This window comes from Mesitornis unicolor, unplaced genomic scaffold, assembly GCF_000695765.1.
Source record: "Mesitornis unicolor isolate BGI_N332 unplaced genomic scaffold, ASM69576v1 scaffold50769, whole genome shotgun sequence".
NCBI classification, from domain to species: domain Eukaryota; kingdom Metazoa; phylum Chordata; class Aves; order Mesitornithiformes; family Mesitornithidae; genus Mesitornis; species Mesitornis unicolor.
Genome location: NW_010207698.1, coordinates 45413 through 71445, shown reverse-complemented (window position 1 = coordinate 71445; position 26033 = coordinate 45413). Strand labels below are relative to the sequence as shown.

The window sequence follows — 26033 nt, the reverse complement described above, 5'->3', positions numbered from 1 at the left end:
CTTTTTTCCCTCTTGTTATTGATGATTATGAAATAATGAGTAACATTTTTATTTATGATTGAGGCCTTGGAGTGAATGGTTAAGTTGGATGCTTTTGGGCGATGCTCTAGAATTCCTAATGGTAATGAAGGGAAAAGTAATTGGGGAAGAGCTGGGTTTTCCCACACTGTTTAATTTAATTTAAATGCAAATACTCAAGTACCATAATGCTGTAATAGTCCATATGTTCATTCCCAGAGTGTTTATACAGCTTTTTGGGTTTTACATATAAGCCTTACATACTGTTGCAAAGCAACTACATTTGTATTAAAATCTCACACTGTTACAGTTCTGAATTAAGTAAAACTAATTTGTTCTTTTTCGTGATGTTTCGTTTTGCTGAATTGGCTCTGCATTTTGTTGAACACCATGGTAACACTGGGACCATCTTGGAGATCTGTGGGTTTAGTTCATAAGTTGTTGATGTGCTGTGAATCTGGCTGCCTCAGAAAGGGATGTTAGGAGAATGAATGCTGTTTCCCTACTGGGAACCTTTGAGAGGTGAAGAATGGTCTTACTTCCTCTTCTGCAAGGATTATCATTTTAGTCAGCAGGCAACTTATTAAAACAGACCTATATGGTGCTCAGTGCAAAGAATGAAATTGTGGTTACTATTAATAACGTTTTCCTTGCTATTTCCAGTGTTCAGACTGAAAGTATCCAGGTTGTCTTCACTAAGTTACAGAGTAGTGTAATACTTGCTATGGATAACTTTCTTGAAATTACTTTTTCGGTTAAAACATCTAGATTTCATTTTTTCTTTCTTTTTTGTATTACAGTTACTTACTCTACTATTCACAGGACTGCTGTTCATGGAGTTTGAGTTCATATTACCACATTGCCTGCAAGAACCAATGATTTTAAAAGCAATCTTAACAAGGCCAGTGCTTTTTGAAAAGCAGAAAATTGGGTGCTGCCACTGAACAAGTTATCTTCAGCAGTTTCTTTTCAATCTTTTAGGAACTTTTAAAGGCAAAGATCTTGAATGAGTATATGCAGCTTGTCTAGGGATTAGATGGGTCTAACTAGTCTGAGTTAACTAACACTGCAGAAGAGAACTAGTTTGTATTACTGCCCTGCTTGAGGAGATGTGGTAAAAGAGCTGGGGCAAAAAGTATTTGGGTGTGAATCCAAATTGTTGCATGCCACTTACGTTCTCATTAGCTCTTCTTCATTTCAAGATTAGATCTTCATAAAGTGCTCCCAGTAAGTTGTGCATGCAGGGAACCAAGGAGCTGGCACAGAAGAGATGGGTCACTCAAGTGCAGTGTTCTTTCAGAAGTCCCCCCTGTATGTGCACCTCTACCTTTGCTGTCAGTCACGATGCATGTTGGGGAGAATTGGAGAAGCTGGGCTGTGTGTTTCTTTGGGCCAGTCGAAGCGTATCACTGATGGCGAATGAACATCAATAAGTGAGTTGACAGGCTTTTACCTTTAGGGAATTGCATGTGAATGCTGCTCTGGGTGCCACGCATCCAGGAGCACCAGTGGAACAAGCGGATCAGCTTTCTGTGACTCTTACTTCTAATGAAGTGGAAAGGGAAACTGCATGATCGGTGGGCAGAGGAAGACATGTAGTACTGAATTTCAGAAAGGAAGGTTAGCTGCTTGCAAATCTAACCTTTATTTCCCAATAAAAAATAAGATATGTACTGAATATGCTTGCGGAAGTCTTAAAAATAGGAAAATAACAATAGTAGATCACAAACGGCAAGCCTGTATAGCTTTAAGTAGTTTGTGAGAAATCTAGAAACTGTGAATGAGTGAAAGAAGAAACAGCATCTAAATTTCTTGTTGAGATTGATACATTATCTCATAAGCTTCTCCACTCTTTTGTCATAGATCCTAAAAGTAGTGTATACTGTAAGGCAAAAAGACAATGCCTGGTAATAACATTCACAGATAAGTAATGAATGCTTTCACAAACTAATTCTAGAAAGATTTGTCAATGAATAATGTTGGGAAATGAAGTAGCGGATTTGGTGACGTTATTGAACAGTGCTAATAGAAAACACAGTATCTGTTTTCTGACTCTTCCTTTCTGGCAAGTCTTTTTGCTGTTCTGAACGTGACTGGCCTGTTTTCTTGTCTCTTGTTTACATTATGGCATCAATGGTTCTCCCAGAGTCTCTGTAGCGATAACGTCCCTCAGCTGCAGCATGGGGACAGGAAGCTGCGCCCGTGTGCCTGGCACGGGCCTGTTGCAGCAGAAAGGCAAAAGCAGCTCAGTGTGGGCTCTGTGCTCATGCTGATGAGAGCAACCGAGCAGATGCTCCTGCCTTTCCAGGAGCCCATTTTTTAGTTCATTACTGTAGCCAGAAAGCCCGGACAAAACAGCGCAAAGGCTTTTGTGACAGGTATCTTCCAAATGAGGTGGAAGGAGACTATATGGAAGGGAAAGGAAAGGGTATTTTAAACAATTCACAAATGAAGAGGAAAACATAATTAAAATATTAAATTAAGCTACTGAAATAATCCATTAAGGAGTGTGTAACTTTTTTTCTAAAAAAAAAAAACCACAAAAAAACCCCCAAAAAAACAAACAAAAAAACCAACACAAAAACAAAACCAAAACCCCTGACCATCCCTTTAATTGGATGTCACTGCTTTATTTGCAAAGTTTATTTCCAAATTACTGTGGTTTCTTAACTCTAAAGTTGCTTCTGACATAACAAACCCCCCTAGATTATCTCCCTGGGTCTTGCTGAGGCTGGTGTCATTGTGATTTCCCTTTACCCTTGAGTCATCCTTTTATTATGTGTGACTTAGTGAACACAGGGCTGTTGGGCAGCACCCCTAGTTTATAGTGGAATAACACGAAACTTCCCATTTCTGTGAGCTGAACCTGGTATCATTAGGTCACAGTCACCCATTACACATAAGTTAATTAAATTAATATACTTCTATCTTGCCATCTTGTTCCTCATGAGTAGTCCTGTTCTTGGAGCACTGAACTAGAAATTATGTATTTCCAGTTCATGGTGATGCGGTTTTAGCTTTTTTCCCCATTCTTAAATGTGAGATGTGTGCCTTTTAATGTTAGGGGCAGAAATGCAGTCTGAATTAGCAAAACAAAACTTTGATGTGTTTAGTTTATCAGATTTCTAAGATTATAGAAGAGATGTGGTGAGCCGAGAACAGACACAAAAAAACTTTGTTCTTTTCCCCGTATATAGCTGCTTGATTTGACAGTTTACAAAAATGCTTGGAAAACATGGAAAAAAAAAAAACCCAAAACGTTGACAACATTTTTTTCTGATTGCCAGTCAATCTAGCCAATAATTTTATTTTTAATTTTATTTTTTTTTCACAATCACAGAAAATAGTAGAAGACCACTATTTTCTATTGCTTAGTGTTCTTTCTACCTTCTCTTTTGTCATTACGATGGTGAAATAATAAATTGACTAAACACGATTTTTAACTGATATATTTTTCTCACTGATGTTATTCCTATTAACATTTTTGTTTGCTTGTGCTCTGTAGAAAATAATTGGATGTAAGTTAGTTGTTATTGTAATAGACATACTAAGTATGGGATTACAAGGCCAGCTGTTCTGTCTGATATGTGTTCTCAATAGGTTCTGTCCATTATACGTGCTGCTAAGCTCTGTTAATCATAAAATGCAAAAGTAATTGTCTGTTAGACAATATTGATGTCATATATATACATATATACACACACATATATATATACCACTGCACCCTCTTACTGAAATAAGCCACAGTACTAATTACATTATTTCTTCTTCTTTCCCCAGGAAGCTACTGACTGCCTAGAAATTAAGAAAGAGTGAGAGGAGTCTGCTTGATCAAGGTTGAATTTTTTCTCCCCCCAAGAGCCTTTTCACAATTGCCTTCTGCAAAATCTTTGGACGTCCCCCATTGTGCCATGTTTTGTGGCTCTCACCGTAAGAGGAATTTGTCTTGATGAAGATTCCTAACATTGGTAATGTGATGAATAAATTTGAGATCCTTGGGGTTGTAGGTGAAGGTAAGTAGTATCTTAATTAAAGAATGAATCTGAATATTATATAGATTTGACTTAGTTTTCTTGATGCTAGTAAGTTTTCATTTGCAAAATATTGCTTATATACAAGTTTTAAGAAACATCAGTTTATTCTCTGCGGTTTCTTCTAATTCCATTCTTGGTTGGAAGGGAAAGTTTGGAAGATGAAAGAAAAGAAAGAAATGGGACGGTTGTGTTTTGGGGAGGTGATGTTTGCTGTTTTTTTGTAAAAAAATTACTATATTGATTTCTCTGTAGAGATAGGGGGTAGACGCAAGTTATCCAACTTCTGTACAAGAATATTAAAAAATAACAATTTCAGCAGTTTAAAACCCATTTACTTTCAAGCAATTTTAATATATTGCACAGAAATTCAGTACAGTACCTCTATGTGCAAGTTCTGGATAATAATACTGGGAACTCTATTATTCTGTAGCCAGGAGGTGACTGAAGGCTATATTATCTTGCTGCTTTTTTCTGCTTTGAGAGGGTTTATCTCTTTTCTTCTTTGTTTCAGGAGCCTATGGTGTTGTACTTAAATGCAGACACAAGGTAAATAAATTGCTTTCAGTCAGAGCTAAAAGTTCGTATTTGAGTGAAATAATGACTTTTGATGAGAACTGACATATAACTGTGTATGCGATGTGGCAGCTGGGGCGGCCTTTTCCTTGCAGTCTCTTACTCAGTTTTTAATTTACTCAGTGTCACAGAAAAAATGGCCACATCTCAAACCTCCAGTTTTGGTGTTTAATATTTATCTAGAATATTACTAATGTTTCATTAATGTCAACTAAGGAAGTTGTTTTTTTTTTAAAAAAAGTTGTTTTGGAATGTAGTTTACACTCAAGCAGCCTTAATTAGAATGTCAAATTATGCAGCAAATACTGCTGTATAAGCACGTACCTGTCTTGGGGCCACAGGGAGGGAGTGGGATCCATATGGAGTTTCTGCAGGTGTGAGACAATCCAACTGCAGTAGGAAACCACTGACTTTTATGCTTGTTGATTTTAATTTGGAAGAGAAGAAGTAAAAAAGGAAAGAAAAAAAACCACTCTGTTTCAGACAAAAATGAACTCTGGCAACCTGTCTATACTATTTTAACTACTGTGTAAGTAAGATATATCTGAACTTGCTGCTGCTCATCAACAGGGAACTCTGACATGAACTACTTTGCTGCCTTTGGAGCTGCAGTGTAGTCATATATCAAAATAACTTCTACTCTGGGAACCAAAATATTTCAGAGTCATAGAATGATTCATTTGTAGTGATCCAAGAATATGTAAAAGTTTTTGGTATGTAGTTCATAACTTTTTCTAGAAAAAGGTAACACTGTTCAGGGGACCTGCGTTCCTGCAGTAGCTTTTAGGATATACACAGAAGGTCTTATGCACAGGACATAGAGTGATATTTGGAGTGGCTTATACTATTATTCTAAATTGAAGTTTAAAAAAAAAAAATAGAAAAAAACAGAACCTGGAAAGATCCTATCTCAGGCTGGAGCCTTGTCTGGCTTGGGGGAGATGATATAGCTCAGTAGAATGGCTTTGGTAAATTGGATGAAGGAAGTAAGAAGTTCTTTCACACAATCTGTCTGCAGGTAGCATGACTGAACTTTGAGTGCATTACGTAGTAAGTCTATTCAGCACCACATAAGTCCAGAAACAGCATAGAAACGAGAAAATGTTGCAGTATTTTTAATGTATGTATGGTGTCTACCAGGCCATCCTTGGTCATATTCCCTCAGCATGTATTGCTTTTCATTTTGTGCAAAGGTAGTAATTATGTCCAAAAAAATGAATGCAGAAGTACTAATTTTCATCTTTATAAATAGTGGCAACATGCCAGAATCGAATTTTCAGCTATTGTAAGTCATTGTATCTCCATTGTATTGGTGAGAGAGTAAATTTTCTGTAAAATGAGGAGCTGGCCCCTAATTGCAACAATTTTCCAACATATTATCCATTAATGCTTCAATAAATATGTACCTTTTTGTCCCAGTGCATTTCATTGGTGTGTGTTTATGGATTTAAATTGGAGAGAGTGACTTAAGGAACAAATACCTTGACATTATTATGTGCGATTTTTCTTTGCTAAGGGAACATTATCAGAAAAGCTAAAGTAGCTTTGCTAGAATAACTGTTTATATTATTATACAGCATGTTTTTGTCACAAATCTTTCATTGCTAATTGTGGTATGTGCATAAAGATTACTCATTTATCTGGTTTTTTCCTAATGTGAAGCTAATACGAATCATGTTGAGAAAAAGCACATCTGATGTTCTGCACAGCTTTTTCCTTTTTTTCTTTTAATGAGAGGACTTTTCATAAGGAAATATACTGAAGTAGATTGCATTTGAAAATACTGGAAATACATTTTATTTTCACAAGCTGTTAAAATAGGTTATCTTGGCTATGTTTTATGTAAAAAAAAAAAAGCCACTTGAACAGTTCTGCAGTGTCAGAGATAATGGCTGAGGAAAAGTATCTTTGCTTATGTCTAAGATTTGTCAAATATTTGCCCTTTAAGTAAAACCACTATCCCTTTTACTTTGCAAAGTGGGCTTGCAGCTTCGTGTAGAGTTCTCCTTTGCTAACAGGGACTTGGGGGCAAGCATTAGGAGGACTCTGACATCAGATACAAGCTAATAGGACAATATTGTGAATTAAAATCAATAACATTATAGAAAGGTGCTCTGGTAAAGCCATAGGTGTCCAAAGACAGGCTGAAGAAAGATGCCTAGAGGAAAAAAATTAGGCTGAAAGTCAGTGTGAGAAGGGAATGTATTGCTATCCTGTGAGATAATAAACTGTGTGAATGGGGGGAACATTTAACAGTGGTGTGGGAAGCTGGCAGGGACTTGCAGGAAAAAACACTGAAACTATGCAAAACAGAAGATGCTTGTATACATGTGTCCGTATGTATAAATTTTTAGGTTTTTTTTAAGTTAGCTAGATGTGCAGAAAGGTGTGTGGTCATGCAAATTCTCTAAAAGCACAGTAGAAATTTGTGAAATCGCCTAGACTTATCCCTTCTCTTGCTATGTGCTGTGTTATCTGAGTCCATGGAGCCTGAGGGAATGCAGTGTAATGATTTAGAGATTTAATACTAGTTGTTCTTGTATGTACAACATCTCCCAACTAATAAGATGTTTTTTCTGGTCTTTTATTTTAGAAGTGTGTGTGGGTTTGGTTGTTCTTTATTGTATGAGATATTTTTAGACCTTTTTCTTAAGGATAAACACCACCGAATTCCGCTATTAAAAAACAAACAAAAAGAAACCTTAGTTTACTGAATCATTTGGTCACTTCAGTGCATTGAAGAATAACGAAGAATAACCTTTTTAATAGGTTTAATACTTCCAAGCAATTTCATCTTAGCCTAGTATTTAGTTTTGTCCTGTTTGAGCCTTCAGTAATACTCTTGAATTGCCTTCAGTTAAGTTTTGTATGTATGTCTCAGAATATCTGAAAGAAATATTTACTGACCTCTTAAAGGAAGGTATAGTTTACTCATTAGAAAATATAATGCAAATGCATATGTAGCAGAATCATTAGATTTCACTTGAGTACCTTAGCCTTTTCTGTATCTTATCTCTAGGTCACCTACAGACCAGCAGGGTCATAGTTTCCTTAGTTTTTCCCTTTGAAACCGATGTTTATTTGTTCATCCAGGCAGCCCGTCTCCATTTCTGTACTCTCAACACTACTTGTGTTTAAGCTGAGTCAGGAGTTCCCCTTTTACCAGCGCTGGCCAACTCACAAAATTTTTCCCAGCTTTCTGCATGTTGGAATGGGCCATTCCGGTGCTCTGAGAATGTCATCCTTGAAGAACAACCAGCCCTACCAGACACCTTTACACTTTAGGGCTGTCTCTAAGCAAACCCTTGAGCAATCCTGCTCGTGTGAAGGTCCAGGGTTGTAATTCTACTGTCCATCTTGCTTAGCTCTTTCAGGATCTTAAACTCCACTATATCATGGTGTTTTGCCTTGGGAAATGCTGGTCTGTTGTAATCCCAATAAAGAAGGCACTCAGACTCTGTAAAATGTCATTTTAAGTGCCATTTCTTTATAGTGTTAGCTTAAATAAAGTAAGAATGGTACAGGTAATCTTAAATCCCTTTAGATGCTGGGAACCTTGAGTTGTGCAGCTGATGGGCCTCTGATTGGTGTGGAGCATATTGGGCAGACTGTGTCTGTAAGAGACAGTCTTCGTTGTTCAAGCTTCATTATTCCATTTTCATTATTCAAGCTGTTACAGAATTTTCTTATATGAAAACTCTCTTAATAATTTCTACTGTCAAACAATGGATGTACATGTGAGAACGTCTTGCTATGCTTTTAGATTAAAGGCAAGGCCACGCAGGTAGTGTAATCACAGGTGCTGAGTGGGAGCTGCCTGCAGGCTCCTCTGCTAATAAGGAGCTGGCTGAGTTTGTCCTGCCGCCAAGGGATTTGTGCAGCACAGGCCTCGGCCTCCTCAGGTGAACTCCTAGGTGGATGAGCTCTTAGGTGTACTAACTCCTCGATGTACAGCAGTCCTTTGGTTAGAGTAACCACGCATTGTCACTGCCTCTTAGGTTGTCATCAGCCTTCACATTTTCACTGGTCAGTTGTGTCAAGAAATTGCCTTCTGCGTCTACCAAAAGTCTCCTGATTGTCTCCATCATGCTGTATTTTACTGATTTGACAGTAGTTCCTGTTTGAATGACTGAGAAATGAAATGACTAAGTGAAAAATCTGAGTTCCCAAAATGAGCACTGATTGCTGTCTGCATTTTTTCCCTCCATGTTATATAATCTTTCATATGATGGAGAAAGTATGAGCTGATTTCAAATTTTGACTGCTCAGCTAGAGAAGAAACTAGCACTGTCTGGTATTTGAAGCCCAGAATACTTACTGTACTGATTCAGAAGTTCCTAGTTCTTGGTCTTTGTATTTCACTAAAGTTCTTCAAATACTGCAGTAAGTTTAAAAGACTGTACCAACATTCAGAAAGATTATTTGAACAGCAGAAGACACTTAAGTTCACATTGTTCCAAGGCTTAGCAATGGAAAAGTTGGTCACTAATCAAGAACAAAACGATGGATATCTAATTGTGGGAAGTAGGTCTTGTCAGGCAAACCAAATTTCTTTGAATCATGTTGCTGGTGAAGGAAGCTCCATATGTGACAATCTACTTAGGTGACTGAGAACTGCATGAGATTCTAATCAGCATTTCTGTATAATTTTTAAAACAGTGTGAGTTTGAGAACTGGCTGATTAACAGAGCTCAAGGCAACTGTGAATTGAGAGTGAAGGAGAAGTATTTCTATCTGGTTTTGACAGAGAGAGATACCACGTACAGTATTGCTATTGAACATTTTAATGGCTGATCTGAAGGTAAATATGAAAGTACTGCTGTTAGAAGTTGTGGAGAACAGACTGCTATGGTAAGCAATAGAAGATAATAATGCAAAGCATTTAGCCTTCTGTGGCAAGTGATTCAAGTCAGGCAAAGCATTATTTTAAATATTTGTATTACTCCATATACAATTGACTTTCAAAATTGGAACCTTCCAGCAAAATCTGAATTATATTAGGGGCATTTTGAGAACTCAGTTTTATCATTTCAGACTAAAGCTGAAAGCTGAGTAATGCATAGACTTTTTCCAATCTACTAGCCTGTTATACACAAGAATGGTCATTTTGAGTCAGATGAGTTCAGCTAGCGCAGTATCCCAGAAGTGAATTTGTTAGAGGTAAACAAGGGATTAAGAACAGGGCAGGCATGTTGTGGTAGTCCGTACAGTATTCACAGTCTTTAATTGGTACAGTGCTACTGGAAAGTTATTATCAGCAGAATATTCTAGCACACATTATGCCAGCAGTGTATATTTTTATTATCTTCTCCTGTCCCTAAAGCCATTTGTCCTTTTAAGTCTTCTACTTGCCTGTACGTACTGTTTAGAATATTAACTGATATTTTTGTATATTGCGTATTCTGTCCTTATGCATTTTTTATATACCATCAATTTACATATAACTGTCCTTCACCTAAAACCAGCTAAAAAGTACAGTGCCAAATCCTGCATATTTATGTTTAAGATGTCGCATATTCTCTCATTGTTACTATTGCTTTGTTGTTGCTGCATCTATTTGGTTATGTTCTTGAATTTTTTTGCTGATTTTTGTATGTAACTGAAAGCGGTGTTGCTCATTTTCACTACTAATGAAATGCGTTTTGGCTCTGTGGCAAGATTTTTGGTTTTAATTGTGGCTGAGGGCAAATCTCTGTGCAGCATACCATTTTTTCAGTAATGTCAGTTTACCAATGGAGGATTATTGCACTTAATGCTGTTGTTCCTCAGGCTAAAAGCACCGACTCACTGATGTGTTTTTGTGCCAAAACTTGTGTGAAATACATACAGTGAACATGAGACCTGTATTGAGCTTCTGAAGTAGAGTGTACCAGTAGTAAATGTTTGCAATAGTCATAGATGAGATCTGTCTTGAGTATTACGTGAGGAAAATAGAGTTAATAGGCAAGCTGTAGTGCTGAAAATCATGTTAACAATTTGCTTCAACTTCATCATTATGCAATTAATAACCCTTTGAATTCCTTACAGAATTCTGGTTTGAAATATTAGGTATATAGTATTTCTTTCATGGGCTTCCATACTCTGCCTCCATGACCTTCCCTTGAGTGCAACAGTGCGAGGTGAGCTTGCTAAGTGCTAATTCACTTCAGTTATTACTTTTCTTTATGTGTGTATAACAGATATACAATGAACATCTGTCACGTCTTACTAAGAGGGTAGATGCTTATGTGGTACCCAAAGTTCCAAAGTTTTCATTTTTCACTGATGCAGTGTGGCATTTGTCTATACCTGAACCTGAGCCTCTTCCATAGTGCTCTCAGTTCCCTGTGACAGGGGGAAACAGACAATCAGATTAGCATTATATTAATTTGTTTTAAATGTCATTGGTGTCAATGAAGTCCTGACTTATATTTAAACTAAGTGGAAGATTCATATATGTAGTGTTAATGCTCCAAACATCAGATAGTTGTGCAGAATGGAGGGTAGAATTAAAGTTGCTAAGATCCCACAGGTTTGAGAAGACAGCTGACTGGTCTCTCCTCCCCTCCCACCCCAAAAGTAGGCTATAATATTCTCTGTATCACAAGATTGTTGCCTTTTATTTCTTTTCCTTAAAAACTTATTCCCAAGTCTTATCTTTCTGCAAATTTTTGGAGAGTTTCATAAGATATCTCTTAGGTATCTCCTGATATAAACCATTAATGCACTAATTTTGAGGAAGCTATCCACCTCCAAAATTATTTACATGCTCTAGGGGAAAAAAAAATAGATCTCTGTGTTTGGTGGTGTCCCAGTTTCCTGGAAGTCCGAGTCCTGGGATTAACTGAATTAAACATTTGTTTTTCACATTTCTAAGGCTGTATAGGATGAGAGGATAAAGTAAGTTAGTCCCATGTCTCCTTTTGATTGCTTTTGTTGTGTTGTGTTGTCTTCAGTCTATTACTTCTGCTCTAGATTGCTAATGTATATTATTGCTAATGTATTTCAAAGATTTATTTCCCTTTTTTTCCTTTTTTTTTTTTCCTGGTGAACTCTTGCTGTCTTTTTCAGTCACTTCTTTATGAGGACCTGACCAGATTGTACAAAGTAGGCATGCAAATAAATTCATTAAATGTAATGGTTTTCATTGTTCACATTGGTCAGTCTGTAGCCATATCAGTGGAATGGGGCTCTGATGTCTGCAGTTGTTGTTTGAGTCTTTTGTGACAATGCAGATTGCTGTATGCAAGGTCCCTCCTTCGCTACTCCATTCCCTAACCTCCTCCTTAGTCCTTGCCATGTTATGAACCTTGCTCAGATGTGGGTGGTATTCAGCATTCAAAATTGGCATTCCCTCCCTCCCTTCCTCCCCAAAGGCTAATTTAGAAATGTAAGGTACAGGGGAACAGTGAGAGAGAGAGAGAGCTTTCAGAGGGGAGAAACTAATGCGGTGTGGAAGGGGATACTAAGATGATTTTTTTTCAGGTGCTTTGAATTTAAGGCAGTGCAGTGTGAGGGTGTTACTTTCAGTGCCACAAATTGGGATGTCTTAAGTTGTTTTGGTCACTCTAACATTGGGTAATGGAATTTCATGCAATACAAAGCAGGGGTGTAGAGAGATGTGATGCTGCCGAAGATCTTCAAAACAAGAAGGGGGAGGGAGAGAAACGGGTGATCATCTTTATACTCCAGTAATGCAGGTAACTGAAGGAGGCATAGGAGCCTGAGTTAAAAATAGCAAGAGTGGTTCACCTTACCTTGGGAAGGAAACGTGAAATGTATTACTGATGGTTTTCAGTTTAAATTAAGTCAAAGATAAGTAATTTGTTACAGTCACAGTATCTCAGAAGAGTATTTATTTTAATCACACAGCTTCTTCCTGTTTGTCCCACTAAAGGCTCTATTAATCAGATATCTGTGGCACTTTTGTTTCTCAAAGAAACTGTGTTTCTTTCTGATCGTCTTCTACATAATATGTTGCATGAATTCCTGTTATGGGTACTGATTTGGCTAAGTAAAAAGTTACCGCTTATGCCACAAATATAATTTTTCCTTGTTATATTGCTAATAAGAAAAAACATGCTTCTTAGTAGTTGCTGCATACTCCCATCTGCAAATGGATTATATGTCATTACACTTGTATTAATACAGGAATCATTCAGACCTGCAGCAGTGTGTTCCGTGGCTGCCCCAATATCCCTTAATTGCAACAGCTTGTAGTGCTATATCTCGTTCTCGTGCACTTGTAACTGGAGTCTTATTTTTAAGTGTAGATGTGATGAGCACACAAAGCAAGACTATCCATGCAAATTACTCTTTCTTGCAAAAAGTTGAAAATGTTATGCTGAAAATTAAAAAACCTGACTACAGTATTTCTTAGAAGCAGCAGCAGAAGGAAGTGAAATCGATGAAGATTTGAGACCTGATGTAGAGTCTTGGATCATTAGGGAAGTAGTGATGCAGGCTAGGGAATTTATAGTTAATGCGGATTAATATATGTGAGAAGGAACAACATATGGCTAATTATAGGACTACATCTGTAGTAGCATGAACTTGCTTGAATATTGGATTACAGTCTAGTCTTGTCATCAAATTGCAAATTACTGTGTAGCATAATGGATGCAAAGAAAATTGTATTTATAAATTTTAGGCTAGTTGTTTTCCTGCAAGGGATTCTTGTGGACTTCTTAAACTGTTGTAGGACATATGAGCAGGTCTAAGAACACTAGTTTAATTACTGATCCCTGGACACTCCATGTATTTTAGTAAAGGCCAGTAGAATAGAGCACAGTTCCATTTTTTAAAAGATCATTAATGTAGATTATTAAATGTATCATGGTAAAAATGCATCTGGATATCTAGCTGGCTTTCAAAATTATTTGTAGAAGCTAAGTTGATCTAAAATGTTATTACACTAAAGTGTCTTGAATATACCAATTACATTAACTTATTTTTGTAATTAGTTTTGTGAATTTAAAGCCTTTTTTGAAGAAAGGAGTACTGGAAAAGGAATACTTGACAGTGTAGGTAAAACATTGGCAACAATAGTGAAAACTTTCCCAGCATTTCACTTTATCTGAAAGCTATAGGCTTTTCTTGGGACAAGTATTTTTTCGTCAGTAAGGATTACAGTGTTTTTTAAATAGTAAACTGTCCTTCTGAATGTCTTGGTTAAAGTAATTTAATTTTTCATGATTCCTCAGTTCTGTGTAACTCCTACTTGGTGGATTGCCTCCTAAAAATCTAGAAAACTTTCTATTCTTTTTGAGTAAAAATTCCTGGTATATACTTCTCATTCAAAGCCTGAATAACAATAAATGGAGGGGTGGGGGGAGCGTGGAAGGAAAGTAGTTTCTATTTATAACATTATAGCTGTTTGAAATGTATACAGATATTTAAAATTTCATGCAAAGAACTTAATAATTGCACTTAAGGTATGTAGTGTTTGATCTCAGCTAAAAGCCTAAGGGACCAGACAAATCTGGCATCAGAGTATGTTGAACAAGAAATTTTGGATACTTGGGAGGCCAGTCTGAGTTCTAGAACAGAGGCCCATTTGTTAAGTAAGGACTGCACGTTGCTCAGTGTTTCTTCAGCTGATAGCAGTTGTTACAGGTTTGTACAGAAATGGAGGCATTCTTTATGCTTTCTATCCTTTATACATATATTACAATTCTGAAAGTCTCCAGAACACATCCTTCTGTTTTGCTGTATTTAGCTGCACCTGAACAATAAGGCTTGATGAGTCTGTCACTTGCTTTTGATAAAGAATAGTCCAATTGGATGCTAGCTTCCCCTGTTCTAAAGGGTTTCTATTTAAGCTTCTTCTAGTTTAATAGGAAAACCAAAAGTTACTCTGGATTTATAAAGTATTTGCATTTTTATTATCCCTGAATTATTTTAGTTCAGATTGCTAAATTAGACCAATCTTCATGCAAATCCCTTTTAAATCCTAATACCTTTCAACATTTTGGCTTAACTCCACACGTTATGAAAAATCACTCACTCCATGGAATTCTATTTTCATTTACCCTGATATGTAGCCAAGTGAAGATTTGTTTCTGAACAGCACAGGTAACTCTTTGTTGGAAACAGAAACCAACATCGCTCTCTGGTTTCATAGTTGCTTGTGCCTTAAAAACTTTGATAAAGGGTTATCAAAGTTTCTTCCTCCATGTGAATACTAATTTCTGTAAAGTACTGCAGCATAAAAAGATTATTATAACAAAATTCAGTGTAATTTGCATGGAAGGGGAAGGTGAATATTTACAGAATCTTGAGTGGAATGACTGTACCAACCAACACCTATACTTTCATTATTTCATTCACTCGTACCCTGATACACACGTTCTTAGAAGTATAAGGGGAAAGTGAGGAGTGTGTGCCCACATGGGCAGTAACTGATTTGAGCAGTGTCTCTTGGTGATGAGGACAAACTAGTTCTTACATCTTTGATATATTTTTTATGTTTACAAGTTGCCCATTGTTATGGGTCCTTTGCCTCAATCTTGCTTAGTTTAGCTTCTGGGAGTCTCAGGCCAGTGTTGCCTTGTTTGGAATTTATGATTGAAATGTACATCTAGAACCTGTTTCCCTGATGGACTTAACAGGAGAAAGGCTGGTATATGTTATAGGCTACAACCTTGTTGCTCGCCTCCTGTTGTTTGGATGCAGGGTCTGCTTGTGTGTCAGCTGTGCCAGAACCTTCTAGGCCTTGCATAGCATGTTCCGTAATTTTACTATTGAAGCACCATCCTGGGAAGAGTTTTCTTTGTTATCAATAAAAAATATTCTCAAAACCTTCTTCTTGTGCTTGTATATGCTTGTGTGTGTATTCTCTCAATACCTCTCCCAGTATCCTGTTCATGCTTACCCTGATTTGTTACATACTTCTGCAGCAGAAACAAGGTACACAAATGTATCTGTTCTTTGAAAAGTTTGTTATTCTGTTTTCAGTTCTTGGTGTAAAACTGTGCTGCCTTATTGAACACACCCAAGTATCAGCTGACCATAAAATGCTCTGAAAGAGAAAGCTTAGTTTGGGTGCTGCTATATCTCTAAATCTTTCAGTCCACAAACAGTCTTTATCATATTGAGAACAACTCCTTCCCAAATGTGCATTAGGAACCGTATTTTTACATACAGTTCTAATTACAGAAGATTACCACAGATTGCAGTGTGCTGAAAATTAATTGCAAAGTGATTTTCTTAGTCTCAACCTTGGCTGAACAAGGTTACCATCATTATCAATTTTCCTTCTGGCTGTAGAGAGACTTTTTTGTTTCCCCCTTTTTAAATTGTGGGTTTTCAGGTATAACAGAGGTAGGTGACGTTTGTAAGTGTCATCATGCACAGAGGTGTGGAAAGATGAAATTCGACAGGACCAAAAAAACTTGGTTGGCTGGTTACACCTACCTCTTTTGACAGTACACATCTTGACCAGGAGGCAAGCTATCTTCTTGAAATCAATTCGCATTTCCAACAAAGATGGAGTAATGCCATGTTTATGCACAGAAATATGTTACAGGCACTGCCATCTGCAGAGTAAAGCTGAGTTGCTTCTACAGGATCAAATTTCCTGTGACTGTGTGTGTGAAAAAACCATCTAAGTGGTGTGTACCTTCCCTCCCTTCTCCCCTCCAGAGCATCAGCTAGCGAAGGATGGCATTAAGAAATGTATACAAGATGGGTCTGGTGGAATTCCAGCCTGGGTTCTGAACCTGTTGTAATTTTGGAAGTCTTTTATGCTTCCACTGCTATAAATGTTGCTGTAGTACCAAGGAATCAAAACTGTTTGGGTAGCAAAAGGGAATCAGTCTGAACTTCATCAGTGACATTTAGGAAGGCTCAAGAGAGGCCAAACAACATCTAGTCCATGGACTCTAGCAGGCTTAAAAAAAACCCCAAACAAACAACAAACAGAAGACAGTATTCCTGTTTGGAAATTCTGGGATGTAGTGCCCCCTTCATTCAGGTTCCCCAGATCACATAAAATAGACTGCAAAGCAGATCTCTCCGAGAACATCAGTATCGGAGAAGCAAATCAAGGGAGATCAGCCTGTCTACAGTATTTCTCACTCTCTAGTCACTATGGTTCTCAATAAAATTGATAGCTTTTCATCTATATTACTGAAGATTAGCTTCTGTTGCTTGACCTACGTGCTCTCAGTTTCACATGCATACATGTTGTAGAGCCATGTGCACCTGTGTACACATGCACACATACTTAGTTAATGAGCAAGTGGTCTCTTCTGGTCTGTTTTAGAAGCTGATACTAGTCCATTCCTTATGTTGCCTCTATAAGCTAGCTGATCCTTTTTATTCTTAAGAATATGAGGATAACTGAACACTTGTGCCTCAATATGAAATATGAATGGCATTGATTCTGTTGCTTTATCAAAGTATTCAGCAAGACAGTGCAAGCCTTTAACCAAAATCTGAATAAAAAGCTTCACTACTGAAATCTTGTGCTTATATTTTTCTCAGCTTGCACTTTTCTCTTTGTCTGAAGATCATGTTTCAGGACCCTTGTGCAAAATTATTGTTAAAGCATCTAGTGCTTTCTCTTTAAATATGTTTATGTTAAGAAAGGCAATCTTGTACTGCTTCTGACCTATTAAAAAGAAAAAGGAAAAATGAAGAGTGTGTTCAATTTTGATGGCTCTAGTTCTACAGTAGACAGTAAGAGCTAGAACTTTTCAATGAAAAATTGAACATGCCTTTTCTGAAAATGTCTGGCTAGGAATCAAATTCTGAGGGCATAGCTTATTCTTGGAAAGAAGAGATCTGTTGTAAGACAAAAGTAAAGGAATAATTAGGTCTGGGGATCTTTTGTCCTTGGATTTGTTTGGGTTTTTTTCCTCTTGATTTTTATGTTAGGGTAGGTTAACAATTAACATTCTGCAAGGCCACATTTTCCTCTTTGAAGAGGGAGAGATAGTTGACTATTCACATTGTACTACCTGAATAAAACCTGTGTAAGAAGACTGATCCATTTTTTGCAATAGGGATTTTAACTGGGTTTAGAGTAATTAATGATTTACTTATTAATGTTCTTTTGTATTACTTGTCACATAGAGCTTTGGCTATATAATCTTATCTTGTAGTGTGATTTTTTTTTTTTTAAATTACATCAGACTCGTGTTATTATGAAACCAAGTCAGACTTAATACATTCAAACACAAACACGAGTCAGCAAACTGCTGTTAGAGCTATTGTTTACGCTCTGTGCCTGCAGAAGGCTTGCTACTATATCACTTTACAAAGGACAGAAGGTAACCTTGCTTTGGAGAAGCTTTGTTTTCAGATTTGCATCTAGTTTAGACCAAGTTCTATGAGGAAGCTCCAAGCTTACTTGTATGGTTTTAGCTGTTGGATTTTTGTAGTAATATTAATCGTTTTGTATCCCCCATATCAAATCTGAAGTAGCAGTACTGTTATTAAATATTAATAAGTTTTACTAACTAGAAATTTGAAACCATTACTCCATAAGAATCCTAAAGCTGTTACAATTGTTGCTTTTTCTTTCACTTCTGTTTAAATGAATCTTTGTAGTGCTTTGGAACTGAAAGAAATACAGCTCTAGGCAATCAATATATAACATACATTCTAAATACCTAGTTTTTATATGACAACTTTTCTTGTAAATCTTTGTGCTCTTACTGAAGTATCTTATCCAAAATGTTCTCCTGGAAAATTAATGTAAGGAAAGGAGCTACTTCTAATGGGGCTTTTTTTGCAAGTTTGTTGATCTCGAGTAGTACCTTCAATTATACCAGGAGAATTGTACCTTCATTAATACACTCACTGGAGAACGTGTACTGTAGTCTCTAATGTGCAGGTTAAAGAAGAAAGATGAGCTTCAGAAATTCTGGTCTTGCTGCTAGCTATGCCAGATTGCTTTGTGGGATGTGAGAATTGACACGGCACAGTTACGTTGGAGATGTTCTTACTTCAGTAGCACAGTTGGGGATACTTTATTTGTGTTTCTAGCATGTGTATTTCAAACACAATCCAATGGACTGTGGTGACATTAAAGCAGCAATGGAACTTAAAGAATATTGACACAGAGAAGGTAGTATCTATCTCTAAAGTTACTGGTGTTGATCACTCTTTCTGTAATGAACCTCAAAAGCATGTGCACGCATGTAAGTTTATGCATGTGTGAAAAATAAAACGTACAGATAGAGTTGCAAAGTCAAGTGCCTTGGGTGGAATTAATCTCACCCGCTGTTTTGATGCGTAGGTCTTGCATAATGAATGTCTCTAGTTTATATAAATTGAGAGAGCTCAACATCCAAAAAGCGATTCATACCATCTGGAAATGGTTAAAATCAGCAACCTTCTGGCCAAATTTTCTCTCCCTCCCCTGCTTTTTCTAGCTGTGGGGAAAGCCTTGACAGCACATATTAGACATATAAGTCTTAGCTGGCTGAAGCTGCATGAGATGGACTCTACATTAGGAAATATTTGAGGTTTTTCTGTGGATTTATTGAGTATTTTTAAACACAGAATATACTTGTTTTCAGTTTAAATTTAGCTTTGGAGATTGCTGTTTCTATTTTAGACCTGGAGAAAGGCTTCAGTTTCTTTTCCATGTACCAGTTGTTCTAATAAAAGAGTGCTACCTTTTCCCCTCAAATACCGCTTTGCTTATGTACACGGTGATAAACTTACTTTTTTGTACATACTTTTCTAGACTTCTCAAACACAACATGCATCCTGTAAGACCATATGGATACCCACGCAGTTGTCACACAGCTGTCAGCTTCTAATATTTGAGATGGTGTAGCCAGTAACCTGTTGCCTTCGTCCGCCGTGCATACCAGAACAAGGTGGAATGAGACACGTCTGTGGTTTTAGTGGGTTTGCAGCTATTTCTGAATTCTCACAATTTCTCTACTTTCAGTAAAATTGGATTCCAGTAAAATTTTAGATGTTTAGATTCATTTGCTTATTTGTTATGCTGGTTTTAATACTGACTTCTGAGCCCAGGTGCCTTATCCCAGTTCTCTCTTCCAGTCTGCCTTCAGACAACATTTGTCTGCCTTCTTTTTTTTTAAATCTTTTTAGCCTTTGTATTCCCTGGCTGTCAGCTCTTCATTCTGCACTTTTTTAATCCCTTCTCTCCACTTATTGTTGCCAGTGTTTGGGACAATAAACTTAGTGAGATCAAGACACTGTTTTTCTTTTCCATTTTCCAGGAAGTATTTATTTGCCATGTTTGGACAAACTTCCACAGTGAACCTAAATTCTGCATGATACCTTTTTTTCTCCTGGCTCAAAAGTGCATGTGTGCGTGCAAGATCTGAAAGCAGGATATGTTAGATAGTCTTATCTGTAGGGGCAATTTTTTGTTAGAGAAGCTTTTTTTAATCTTTCTGGAACTTGTGTGATGTTTAGACTTTTTTTTCCTTTTTGAGATATAAGAGCAAATATACTGATCTAGTCATGAATCTTTTGAAGCTGCAGAAACTGCCCGAAATAAGTCCACAAACTCTTTTTCTCAGTTTAGCTCCAAAACTGAAATTTCATCTGTTGAAATGCTATTTTTATGAAGACTTAGCTGCTGTTTCTTCTTCATCTGTTAGTAGTAACAGAAGTCTTCCTTGGGTGCACATTCCTTTATTTCCTCATAATGTTCTGCTTCTCAAGTTAACCAAATTACTGTGCAACTTGTGTAGAGGCAGCCCTCCTGTTCCTCTGACCTCTGCAACAGGGTTCAGTAAAACCCAAATGTGTTTGAGGTATGAATCTTGCCTGGGGTCTTTTTTTTTTTTCTAAGCAGTTTGGATTTTAATCCTTAATGCTATTCCATAAAGAAGATAAAATCTGTAAAAGGAATGCAGTTTTAAATGTTTAGCAGAGCCAAATGGCAGTTTTCCTTGAGAGGCAAGAATTTCTCTCTTATTGTACAAAGAATGCGCTGTCTGTATAATCCTAGAGAAGGAAAGCCTGCCTTTCTCTGCAAACCTGAGTGTAGAAACTTTGAGAAGACATGAAGGTGTCCACTGAAATCCGTATCAATATATAGAGTGGAGAAAACTTTTTTTAAAAAATAGCTATATTGAAAAGGAAGTAGGAAACAGCATTGATTTAGGATTCTGTAGAGCATCTATCAGGCTGATCAATAAAATGCAAGGAAAAACTGTCTTGCTCTGTTATAATGCTAAAAGAAAATTAAAAGTTGAGGATGAGAAAATAGTACCAACTTGCACCTATAGAACTGTCCCTGTTACAAGATTGCCCTAGAGTTTTGCTTTGTTAAGAGCATAATGTCAGCAAAAATCTCTCTTGAGTGAGGGGAAAAAAGCTAAAGAGCAAATGGATGTATTTTTGTAAATGCCACAAAACCCTTGGGAGGTTTTGGATAACTATTTTCTCTCCGTAATATTGTTGTCTAATGCAATAAGTAGCCAAAGAACTGAGGCTGGAAAATACAGGTGGTGTTTTCTGTTCAAACTCTATCATCCCTTTCCTAGGTAACAACACAAAAATATTATCATTAGAGATCTGAAAGAAGTGAAAGGGGTTCTGTTTTACATCTAGAGTTGAGTTTAAACAGTACTGTCAAATTGTATAGATTTTTGCAACAATAGGATGAAATGAAGGCCAGGTTATTAAAAAAAATGCTACAATAATACTAGTTTACCATGAAAAGCCAGAATATCTACATTTATAGTATTTAAAAGCTGCTCTTTATTCTAGAACCTTCTCATTACGCTATTGTACAAATTCTTTGGGAATACATATTTACTTTCTTGCGTGGAGAAAATTGTGAATCAATACGAAAAATCCATTTGGAACATGAAAGTTTCAGTGCTAACCACTATCATCAGCTTTGTTGTTAGCAGAAAATAGTGAGTGCGTTTACTTCCTTCAAGTGTTCTTTTCAGGGTAGTGTTTTAGGGTTGCAGGACAGTTTAAATGCTAATGTTATAACCCTGGGTTAAAGAAACTGCTAATTTCCAATGTTTATGAATAGCCAGCATTCAGCATAGTGTAATAGAGGAGGCAAGGAGACTTTGCACAGAGCTGACTTCAATCTAGAGGAAGTCGCTTCATTCATTCATGTAGAGGTGACTGAAAGCACCTTTAGTCCTGCTCTGAATCACTGTGCACCTCTGTCGATCTTCAATGAAAGTGGGAGGGACTGACAAGCCTGCAGGGCTAAGATTAGTCTTTGTAACTGTTATGGAAAACAGAAGGGGTAAAGCCCCAAAACAACTGGTAAATTTCAAGTTTTTGAAGAATATAAAGTGCATATTTTATTCATTTAGAAGGGGGAACCCTTGCTGAAGCCTGCCACTGAGGGGCTGGGGCGGTTAGAATAGAGCCCCTGATTTGTGATCCTGTGGATATAGGTGGGCCACTTGTTCGGCTTACAGATGCGTCTGACAGATGAGTGAGAAATGCTTGCTCGTTATGATTCCCTTAGATTATGTTTGATTTAAACCCGATAAGTAAAACTGGTAATGCAAGCACTTACTTGTAACATCTGAACAGGCAACACAGTTGTTGCAAGAGCTTGTGAAAGACTTAGGTAAAGAAATCAAAGAATCTGTTTCAGTCTGCTTGCATTTAAAAAAAAAGTCTCCTTCCAGCACTGTGCACGCTTACCGTCATTTCCTGACAAACTGGTAGCTAAAAGTTTGAGCCTTTTCTTATGCGTCTCTCCCCTGTGGAATAGCTGAGCTTTTATAGCTGCTCCTTCTTGGAAATCTTCTAGTGGTTCCAGAGTGGTTTAAGCTTTCTCTAGTCCTCTTTTTGTTCCTCTTCAACTAGGAGACACTGTGGCCATCTTCTTTCAAATGGGCATGTGAAGTATATAAATCTTTGTTCTGATAAGAGTCTTTTCCTGCACTTAGCCAGTTAGTAAATAACAGTCTGCTTTCAAGAGATAGAAAATTGATTTGTGGCGATTCATTCTAGATGCTTCTTCTCAAGTAAACTGTAACGTATATGTGTTGGAAAAATTCTAATCAGTTTTCCAATAAATAAAGGCATTGTGATAACTCGCACATGCTGTTCTGTCATTATTTACCAGAAGCTCTTGTCTCCCCCTACAAATAAATAGGTCCTTTGGATTTGGAAGTAATTTCCTGAAAGTTCTCTTATGTGAAGAGTGATATTTAATAGATAAACCAAGTGTATTTTTTAAACTGAAAAATAGGAGAATTACAATTTTCACAAGGGAGAAATGTAAGATTAAAAGAGAGAAGCACCTCTTGAGAGAAATTCCCTGAAGTATTTTAGGTGTACAAGAATACACAGTGCTATGACTTATATTTCCCAATTTCAAGCTGTTTGAACAAAGAAACTGAAGCCGTCATCTTGCACTTTTTTTTTCCTACAGAGAATTTTCTAAGATACTTCACTAGATTTTGAAAGTAATGTTGCAAAATTGCCAGCACCTGATATTAGAAGTCCTGAGAAGACAGGAAGCTCTGTTCTGATCTGATAGTACTGTCCAAATGTAGCAATGTTTTAAAGCAGAATGCAGATGGAGTCAGGATGCTGTGGGGGCAATGACTTAAGGACCTGATTTACATGCAGATATCGATGCTTGTTACGTCTCAGCACTTGCATTGCAAAATGCTTGGCCTAAGTTTAAAGACTTTTGTAATGACAAATGTTGCATTTAAGATACATTAATTAATACTGATTAAAACAGTAATGTTTTATGTTCTTGTTTTGAAAGTAACTTTGAAAAATGAATTTGCTGGTTTTTAGAAACTTTCATTTTAAGTCAGTCATTAAAAATAAATGTTTTACTGTCTTGTAACAGTTTCATGAGCTTCTGTTGCCTCTCCAGTGATTGCTTAATGTTCTGTGATTTTTGCTGGTATCAAGATTATTGAAAAGTCTATCCTAAACACTTAAATGTTGAAGAACATAATCTTGCTTATGCAAGTCAAACTGTACTACTTTGTTCAGAAAAGACATTAGCTGTTGGGTATGTTTGGCAGAATTTTGTTAATATACAAAATGTATTCCATGTTTTCCAGTCTCATTCTGTATTAGCGTTGTAAATGACAGTTCTGTACAATGGCTGTTCAAAAGCTTAGCATGTTAGCTCATTACACAGGCTACATATGCTTCTTGTCTGCAACATCTTACAATATATAGGAGATTGAGTTCTTACTACCATTCTGTGTGTAGCTGACAAGTTAAGAAAGTGTTATTTTTTTAATTTTCTCTTTTTAATACTTGCATTTTTCTGTAAAATTTGGTTGAAACTGGACATCTAGTTCAAAATTACTAGTAGTGATGGCAAACTGAGAGATAGACAAACAGGGAATTTGAGAGAGACTCTTTTCCAAAGGAAGAATCCAAATCATAATCAATGAGGAGCTACCATTTTTTGTCACCTCATATAAACTATTTAGTTGGTTTAGCACTCAACCAGGAAGTGGGAAATGTGCATTCAGCTTCAATTTTGTGTCCTGCCAGCTGGAGCACTCCCAAACCCTACTGTTGTGGGGAGGTTCCACATCATAGCAGGTGCATCGTATTTAAAAATCTATGCACAGTAATCTTCAGTGTCCTTGTATCCCTTTTAACCTTGGCTTGACTGCTTCACCAGTAGCTGATTCCTAGAGAATGCCATTTAGATAGAATGAGGTCCTCCAAGAAACCCGGACAAGAAGGTTCCCTAAGGAGGAACAAAATGTTAATAGCGCAACTCCTTTCTTCTTCTTCTATGTGTGTTGCTGAAGTCTTTATGTTCCTGTTTATCATAGAGCCACTCTTGATTTAAATACTGTGAATACTCAAAATCCTACAGGCTGATTGACAGCGTATCTTACATAAGTCTTTGCAAGGCTGTGACCTAAGAACTTTTAAAACTTAATTTCCAAAATAATCCCATTCACCATACACATCAGGGACAGCGGCATATGACAGAGGAGCCACATGGACTAGTTTCTTGAATGGTGCAGAACTGCTGTTTGTATTAGGCGACAAGTTTTAATTCCTACATTTCTTTCAGTGTACTTATCCATTACTTTGAGAATAAAAATACAGTCTTTCAGTGGTTGCCGAAACATTTTTCTTTTCCTTCATGTGAAAAGAGAATGAAATCCTAACGGATAAATTTGGCTCATCTGCAAAGTGGTATATGCGCGCTGTCTAAACATAGGCATGTTACAGTCAGCAGAGGCTTTTGAGGGCAATTACTGTGTTCCTTTTCTGAGCAATCCTTTCAGAGGCTTAATTAGCCAGAGCACCTAACAGTAGGTACTAGAAGTCAAATAAGCTGCATTTACTCACTGTTTGAGCAGTGCTCCTTCATTGTGCTAGTAACTATTACTATCAGTACCATAAAGTTAATAAATATAACAATACTGTAACTTAGTAGTAACAATATAATTAGCAAAACAGTCTGTTCAGTTTAGTTTAGACCATTCACTTTGTAAGCTTCCTGAAACAAAAATATTTAGGAACTGTAGCTGACATAAAAAGTATAGACAAGCCTTTCAGAATCACGCTGAACCTGAAATGTGTATTATCGCCTCAGTTCTGACACCGCTTTCTTTGCTGTTCTGTAACTTGGTTGAGCAAAGGGTAGTGCTTAGACCTCTGTAGTATCTCGGCTGAATTTATGTAATGTATCAGCCTTCAGATTAGGTCAGTGTATATGTAGAGTAGGTTTTTGGTAGCAGAAAAGCAATGCAAGTCCTCTGTAAGAGTTAGTAGTAGGTGCTGCTTCTGCTGAAATAGCCTTCAATGCAAGATAGATACAGTTTGGTCACTTAAATCAATACACAACGTAATGCTTCCAAGAATTCTGACAGATGTTATGATTGATGATTGAAAGTTCTGGTGTTTTTGGTTGTTTGGTTTTTTTGTTTGGTTTGGGGTTTTTTTAATGCAAATTATACGTGCCCACACATATATCTATATTCTTCACATTTTTATTGATTTTTATTCATAGTAGTATTGATTTTCATTTCAAGGCCTTAAAAGACATTATTCACTAGCTACAGTAGTCTTTCCGAGTGCTTTTGTTTTACATGGGATCAAGTGTTTTACAGGCTCATGTGTTATGAGGATTTGAAATGAAAGATGGAGTAAATGTCTGTGTTATTCAATACTTGGATATGCACATGTCTTTGGGTATTCCAGAAGGGCTTCACTCTTAATTGCTGTTCTTCAATCCAGTCTTTGTATGCTACTAATAGTGGGGTATTGTTGGGTTTAGTGGTGTTTTTTTGAGAACTGTGTTGTTTGGAAAAGCTGTGTAAGCTAGATCTAGCTCATCAAGTAACCCAGGTAGCCTACTGCCTGTCTGCTCACATGCCCTTACTCTGATACCTTAAAGCTTCTTCCCCATAACTTCCCCATACTAAAATTCAGGTCCTGCATCATTGTATGAAGAGCCCTGCACTAGTCATGTCATGTCAACTACATTTTGGCCATGTGCTAAAT

The 26033-nt window shown here is 37.0% G+C and overlaps 1 protein-coding gene across 1 annotated transcript in view; it reads left to right on the top strand.

The window, feature by feature from the left end:
• Positions 1–3967: 3967 nt before the first annotated feature.
• Positions 3968–26033, top strand: part of CDKL5 (cyclin-dependent kinase-like 5) — a gene marked incomplete at its 3' end in the record, with an annotated part of 65406 nt that continues 43340 nt past the window's right edge. Inside the window, 2 exon segments of the mRNA XM_010192189.1 lie at positions 3968–4031; positions 4564–4598. Of these exon segments, the coding sequence (XP_010190491.1) occupies positions 3968–4031; positions 4564–4598 (99 nt within the window).